This window comes from Humulus lupulus, chromosome 6 (assembly GCF_963169125.1).
Source record: "Humulus lupulus chromosome 6, drHumLupu1.1, whole genome shotgun sequence".
NCBI lineage: Eukaryota > Viridiplantae > Streptophyta > Magnoliopsida > Rosales > Cannabaceae > Humulus > Humulus lupulus.
The window spans coordinates 75,512,489-75,520,288 of record NC_084798.1 but is presented as its reverse complement, the minus strand read 5'-3'; the positions used below and the strand labels follow the sequence as shown (position 1 = coordinate 75,520,288).

At 32.2% G+C, this 7,800-nt stretch overlaps 1 protein-coding gene and 1 long non-coding RNA gene across 2 annotated transcripts; one reads left to right on the top strand and one right to left on the bottom strand.

Annotated features, from left to right (window-relative positions):
• Positions 1-553: 553 nt before the first annotated feature.
• On the bottom strand, positions 554-2,617 carry LOC133782289 (uncharacterized). The gene is made up of 3 exons (XR_009870451.1): positions 2,075-2,617; positions 1,276-1,978; positions 554-738 (listed from the first exon to the last, which is right to left on the bottom strand). It is a non-coding gene; the product is annotated as an uncharacterized LOC133782289 (long non-coding RNA).
• Positions 2,618-5,943: 3,326 nt separating this feature from the next.
• Positions 5,944-7,437, top strand: LOC133782288 (peroxidase 45-like). Its single transcript, XM_062221539.1, has 4 exons — positions 5,944-6,171; positions 6,327-6,524; positions 6,781-6,946; positions 7,031-7,437. The coding sequence occupies exons 1-4, from the start codon at positions 5,944-5,946 to the stop codon at positions 7,435-7,437; spliced, it is 999 nt and encodes a 332-aa protein (XP_062077523.1).
• The last annotated feature ends 363 nt before the right edge of the window (positions 7,438-7,800 follow it).

Here is a 7,800-nt window from a genome sequence, read left to right as displayed (position 1 = left end):
AAACGAACAAATAATCATTACTTATAAATGGAACAAAATTACAAAAAAAAAAATCATCAATAAAGTACCATAAGGAGTGAGCAATATGTAAATAGAGTATCATATGCAGTACGCACCTAAATCCAAAGCTTAAGTTTTAAAGAACAAAGCTTAGAAGAATATAACAATTAGAGCACAACAATGTTTGATTTGGCTTAAGATGCATCATTCCATAACGTACAAGCTAAAAACATAAATCAATTCATGAAGAAAACCCATTTTTAAGTAGTGATGCCCATAACAATATAATTAACAAAAAGAAAGAGAACCCATACTATGTAAATTTTCCATAAACCGAAGAGTTTATTATTTTCTTCTCTCCTTTCTAAAGGTAAGGGTTTATTATTCAACTCTATGATGCAAATTTGTTGAAATTAAAGTCACATGAAGAACATAGTTGCACATAAATCTGACTGTGGCAAGTCGATTAACCCAACTTGGGATTGGATTTCTAGTCAGTCTATTACAAGAAGCATCATTATGAAAATGGTTGCAGTTTTTGGTGGCAAGTTCCTCCATGACTGCTTTCTCACTTCAGTAGGTTTGACTATGATCAAAATTGTCTTTCTCAACGTAAATCCTTCGCATTGCTTTAAGCACTCCAAAAATTCCTGTACCAGCTCTAGCATACTGATGAGCTCATAAACATTAATGATCTTCCTCTTCCTTCTTTAGAATTAGATGACTTCATTTTTGCTGCTAACCAATCCCAACAGCAAACATGTACTTTTCAGCTACATAGTAAAACTTCCATTATAGAAGAGAAGCTCACAGTTCACACTAAAAATAAACTTCCTCGTTTAACAAAGTAAAGTCTTAGAGCTTTAAGACACATAATCAGACTCAAGTAGTGAAGAAAGTTTCAAACTCTAAGATCCAAAAATAAAAGAGGAGAAAAATTCATGCCTAAACTTTTTTACTGGTAGAAAATTTCTCCATAAACTTCCATCAAAATAGTAATTATATTGAATAATAAACCGAAGAGTTTCCTGAACTCTGCTATCAACTTCCAGAAAAACTCTGTTATCAATTATTAGTTTTGTTTTATTGTTTTAATTTAAGCTTACTTATAGGCTTTCTACATTCAAAATCTCTTGTCAAATAACTATTCTACAAAGCTAATCCCAAGCTTTTTTCTATAATCACTACAAACACATGATAAAAGATTGAAAATGTTGCAAACATATACAAGTATATATATATATATATATATATATTATTTCAAAGAGATAATACCATAACCAAGCCTTTGATAGTGACGACCTCTTCCACAATCTTGACACAATAACCATGATCACTTCCAAAACCACCATAGTAAAGGTCAACCGTTAATCCTCCATAACCATGTTTACCATCAAATTATTTGAGAAATCTCAAACCACAAATAATACGTCATATAAACGTTATAAATCAAAACACAAATTAAAAAACACATAGATACATTCTAAAAAATACAACATAAATCAAAACAAAAATTAAAAAAACATATAGATATCGCAATATTTAGGATGTTGAGAGAGACCTAAGATGAGCACACAACAAACCCATAAAGTCTTCCCCTTTCACACACACACAAAAAACAGAGCACAAAATTAGTAGAGAAGAAAATTGAAATATGTATATAAAATAAATATCTATATAAACTTGATTGAGAGACTTTTCACCAAGTAAAAAAAATTAGTAAAACAAAACAGAAATTAAAATAAAATACATAAACACACATATAAATAGAGAGAGAGAGAGAGAGAGAGAGAGAGAGTAATAGAGAATGTGAGAAAGAGGGAGCTACCGTGTTAGAAATAAAAAAAACACACAAATGTACATATAAACAAGTGAGAAAGGCAGTAAAATAAAAAATCAAACCATAAAATGGGTTTGGAGAGTAAGATACCTGTCTAAGAGTAGAGGGGATCCGCGGCAGGAGCTTTGATTCCACCAGCTGCATACACATCAATTTATGTTATAGTAACCAACCCAAAAATCTACACCACTTCAAATACCAAAATCAAAATTGAAAACGTTAACAAGTAATAACCTTGAGATTTTAGTCGGATGCATAATCAGCAGCACAATCAATGGAAATCTTGAATACATTTTCGGATCTCTTAAGAAGCTCAAAAATGCAGACATCGCCAACTTTCAAATAATTGTCCTTGGCAAAGACTTTCCAACCACAACTAAATTCAATTCTCCTTTTGCTATAGTTTTTGTGCTTTATTTCAAATTTAACAGACCAAAATCCTCTGTCCGGAATCAAAAGAATGACAGAACCCTCATTCTTAAGGTGTCCTTAGCAAAGCTCAATGGTACTGTCTGAAAATATACAAGAAAAATAGCTTATGTTACAATGGTCAAAACTCAGTGCAAAGAATATGGTGGTATTCATTCAAATCAGTAGACCAGTATAACTAATAAAGCTTATCACAAACAACAAAACCACTCAAGATTTGAAATCTTAGACATTCTTCAACAAAATACTATTATATTACAAATAAACTTGTAGTTATTACTACATAGTTCTACATCATTAAGATGGATGATACATATCTATCTAATGTTAATATATGTCATGATATTTTAGAAAGGGAAATTTGCGGCGTAAATACCCATTTTGTTCATTTTGTTGCTAATAAGTACCCAATTTTTAAAAATTGCTGCATTAATACTCAAAATTCCACTTTTTAGACTCTGCCGTTGGTACCCACTTAACAGAGTTACTATTAAGTACTGTCCTGATAATTCTTCTTTTTTTTCACCTAATTAATTAAGAAAATAAATAAAACTAATTAAAATAAAAATTAGTACTCTAAAGTCTTACAGACAGATGACATCTGATAGTAAGTACTCTAAAGTTTCCTCTTGGACTTTTTATCGGGCTAAAAATAAAGCTAGACACATTATTGATGGTACTTATTGTATTTTCTTAATTAATTAGGTGAAAAAAAAGAAGAATTATCAGGACAGTACACGTGTCCTTAATAGTAACTCTGTTAAGTGGGTACCAACGGTAGAGTCTAAAAAGTGGAATTTTGAGTATTAATGCAGCAAATTTCCCTTTTAGAAATATCCACTTCTATTTTTTCACCGCTTATATGCTGGGAATAGATGTGTGACAGTATCTTCTTTTCCTTGAAAATTGTAATGAACAGATAAACTTTGTCCTGTAATAACTAATATGTTTTGAGTGTTATGATGGGGATTCTCATTGAGAAATTTTCGCCTCTGCAGAAGTATCGCCTTTACCTCAGTAGGCTACAAAAGGAAAAGGAAAGTGATGGGAAAACTTCTTTTGGAGGGTTAAACCATTCTGATATACCTCTAAAGTATCCTCCAGTAATTTTGGCCTTCAGAGCTCGACTAGTGTTCATCAAAATGATGTTCTAAATGGAAGCTACAGAATTTGCAGCAGTAACTTACTTCTCCAGAATGTGGATTCCAGCAACCATGAAGACGATCTCAGGAGCATAGTTTCAGAGCCAGTGGTAGAAGCTAAGGCACCTGCAGTCAACCTTCATGATTCTCAGAAGAATAAGAGTTCACAAATGAGTTTCAACCATTCCTTTGCGCCATTGGAATCGGAAGTAAATTTTGCAGCATTTGAACCCGGTATTCCAGTAAAGTACTCTTGGGGTGAAGTTTCAGAGATTCAGTTTGGGCAAGAACACAAACCCCTTATCCACTTAGAGAATGGCTTCACCAAGCTGCCACTACCAGATTCACTGTACCAAGTCCATGTCGAGCCAGTAAAGTCAAATTCTGTTTGAGAGGGATGAGAACTGAGACTGAGAGGAGGCGAACGTTGCGGATCGGTGAGAGGGGAGAGAGGAGAGAGAGTGAGTCGCAGAGAGAGGAGAGGAGAGAGGGATGGTCAGAGAGAGGGAGGGAGGTCGGAGGACACGGATAGGAAAAGAGAAGAGGGAAAAATAAAGAAAGGGGCGGGAAATATTGGGAGGCTGAAATTTTTTTAACAAGGCAACGCCAACAGCTTGCCTCCAATAACGACAGCTTATAGCAGTCTGTATTGCTTCATAAAAAAATTAAAACTCTATAATTCCTATATTTTAATTGTCGGCATTTCTATAATAATTTTTTTATAAAAAATTATTTAAATGTATATATATTAACAAAAAATCTTAACTAATAAATTTATATATTAAATTTGTTTATAATATTTTTCTAATAATTAAAACAACTCTTTTTTAACTAATGCAAATTTATAAATGTGTTAATAATAATATAATTAATTTTATAAATACGTTAAAGAATAATAAATTTAAATTTTGATATAAAAATTATTATAAATACAAAATTTAATAATATCAAAAATTTAGAAACAAAAAAATCTAGTTTTAAAAGTTTTTAATAAATACATAATTTTTATAAATATATATTTACATAATTTAGTTTATTTTTAAAATTATACTATTCATTAATTTTTTACAATATTTTTCCAATTAATAAAACAACTCTTTTTAACTAATACAATTTTTATAAATATGTTAAAGAATAATAAATTTAAATTTTGATATAAAAATTATTATAAATAAAAAAGTTAATAATATGAAAAATTAGAAATAAAAAAATATAGTTTTAAAAGTTTTTAATAAATACATAATTTTTATAAATATATATTTACATAATATAGTTTATTTTTAAAATTATAATGTACAAATTTTATAAATATGTTAAAGAATAATATAGTTAATAATACAGTTAATTTTATAAATATGTTAAAGAATAATAAATTTAAATTTTGATATAAAAACTATTATAAATACAAAAGTTAATAATATGAAAATTTTAGAAACAAAAAATATATAGTTTTAAAAGTTTTTAATAAATACATAATTTTTATAAATATATATTTACATAATTTAGTTTATTTTTAAAATCATACTATTCATTAATTATAATTTTAGATTTTTTATTTGAATTTTGGCAATATTTTACGACTGTCGGCGTTGAGGTCAATAGCGACAACGTTTAACTGTCGGCATTGGTCTTGAATTAACTGTCGGCGTTGAGGTCATTAGCGACACATTTTAACTGTCGGCATTGGTCTCAAATTAACTATCGACGTAGGGGTCAATAGCGACACCTTTTAACTGTCGACATTGGTATCGAATTAACTGTCGGAGTTGGGATCAATAGCGACACATTTTAACTGTCAGCATTGGTCTCGGATTAACTGTCGGCGTTGGGGTCAATAGTGACAGTCAAAAGCAACGGTGACAATATTAGCCGGCGTTGGTCTCTATGCCTACAGTTTTTAACTGTCGACGTAGAGTCCAGCTACGCAATTACGACAGTCAACAGAGTTGACTGTCGTGGTTGGGTGTCAGGATAACCCAGTTTTGTAGTAGTGAAATGAGGGCTTTTGCTTTGTCTAAGAGAGAGTGGTAGTTGAGATTTAAACTAATACATGATGATAAAATATAGACGTATATGTAGTATTTAATTGCTTTACTCCGTGATGTGTATGAAACTAAATCATCATCAAAAAATTATACAATAAAATAAAGGGACCTATTATTCTTGCCCAATAATAATTTTAATATTCCAGTGGTCCAATGATTAGCAAATTAATGAGCCTCTTCTCTTCTGACAATTTTCATAGGTACATATATATAATATGAGTAGATGCTGGTATAAATAACCTAAAGTTTATTTATTTTTTATTGGTAGAACATGGAAAAGGAATAACAGCTTATATTTGGATTAATATTAAATGGTAATTTGCTGGCAGAGTGTTAAGAATAATTATTTTGACCCAACTCAACTGTTTTGATTACATGTCAACACTAGACATTTGTGGCTATATAAATAGGCCTTGAGAACAACCAATATTCGAAGAAAGCTGGCATATTTGCTCTCAAGTAGTACTCTAATAATATATATATGAAAATGGAAAGTCGTCGAAGCTTGATTGTTGCTCTTTCGGCTATTGTTCTTCTTCTCCCATTGTTTATCGCAACAGCTACAGCTCAATCAAAGCTTAGCCGAGACTTCTACAAAAGCTCATGTCCAAACGTCGAATCTTTAGTCCGATCCGCCGTCGCCAACAAATTCCGCCAGACATTTGTCACTGCACCAGCCACCCTTCGACTCTTTTTCCATGACTGCTTTGTTCGGGTTCGTATATACATTACACCCTTACTTTATCATGGTTTTTTAGATGAAAAGAGTTGCTATGACTAGTTAATTTTTCATAGTATATGTATAGTTTCTTGGTTGAAATTTGATGAAAATGCTAATATAGTGGCTTATATTAATTTGCATTTATGTAGGGGTGTGATGCTTCCGTTATGCTTGCATCACCAAACGGCAACGCAGAGAAGGATCACCCAGATAATCTTTCTCTAGCTGGAGATGGATTTGACACTGTCATTAAAGCCAAGGCAGCTGTGGACAGAAACTCTCGTTGCAAAAACAAAGTCTCATGCGCTGACATCCTAGCTCTCGCCACCAGAGATGTCGTCGTCTTGGTAATTTTATATATATACACACACTGCTACCTAATCAAACATATATTACTATTATTGTGTCAGAAAACATATGTACTTCTATAATGATTTAGTTCAGGAATAATAAGTGGTCTAATCTAATGAAGTTTATCTATATACTAAACGATCCTGTGTTTGGTACGAACATAACATATAAAAAAGTCGCCCATGCACATGCACATTTTACACAGCTCTGTGCGTATGTATATTAATATAATCAACTAATTAATGTGCGCAGACTGGAGGGCAATCTTATCCAGTGGAATTGGGGAGACGAGATGGGAGAATTTCTTCCAAGTCTAGCGTTCAAAATCAGCTTCCCCACCCAAACTTTAACTTGAACCAACTCAATGCTATCTTTGCCTCTCACGGCCTTACCCAGAAAGATATGATTGCATTATCAGGTACCCAAAACTCTACTCAAGTTGTTTCTTCTTAGTCAATTGTAAAATTTTAATTATGACTTTATCTTATTACTGTATATGTAGGTGCCCATTCAATTGGTTTCTCTCACTGCAATAAAATGTCGAACCGAATTTACAACTTCAGCCCGAGAATGGAAATTGACCCAAAACTCAACACACAATACGCTTTACAGCTGAGACAAATGTGCCCTAGAAAAGTGGACCCTAGAATCGCCATTAACATGGACCCCACAACCCCAAGGAAATTCGACAACACTTACTACAAAAACCTTAAGCAAGGGAAAGGGCTCTTCACTTCTGATCAGGTTTTGTTCACAGACAGCAGATCAAAGACCGTTGTCAACAGCTTCGCTTCCAGCCCCGCAGCCTTCAACAAGGCCTTCGCTGATGCCATGACCAAGCTCGGTAGAGTTGGTGTTCTTACTGGCAGACAAGGCGAAATTCGCATTGATTGCACCCGTCCCAACTAGAATTTCGCTAATTATCTTATTTATTATAATAAAGATGCGATGCACTTCTCTTATTAATACATATAGAATTTTGTGTGTGTGGACTAAAATCGATAGAGCATCAATGTATCTGCATATGCTAACTGCATGCATGCATGAATAATGTTCTTTTTGTCAGAACTACTTTGACCATATGTATCCTAAAATGAAATGTACAAGAGATGAAAATAAATTGACATGACTCTAAAATTGCTAAAGGACAAATTGTTATAATAAATTGTTAAAATTGTGTCATGTTATTGGTGCAATTCAGGTGATACATATTTTGATTTAATAAGTAATGTAGGAAACTCCTATCTACTTATATGTTTGCTAAAAAAATTA

Coding starts and splice junctions, on each gene's coding strand:
- LOC133782288 (XM_062221539.1), top strand. CDS start 5,944: ATGGAAAGTCGTCGAAGCTTGATTGTTGCTCTTTCGGCTATTGTTCTT. Junction 6,172..6,326: donor TCCATGACTGCTTTGTTCGG/GTTCGTATATAC, acceptor GCATTTATGTAG/GGGTGTGATGCTTCCGTTAT. Junction 6,525..6,780: donor CCAGAGATGTCGTCGTCTTG/GTAATTTTATAT, acceptor TAATGTGCGCAG/ACTGGAGGGCAATCTTATCC.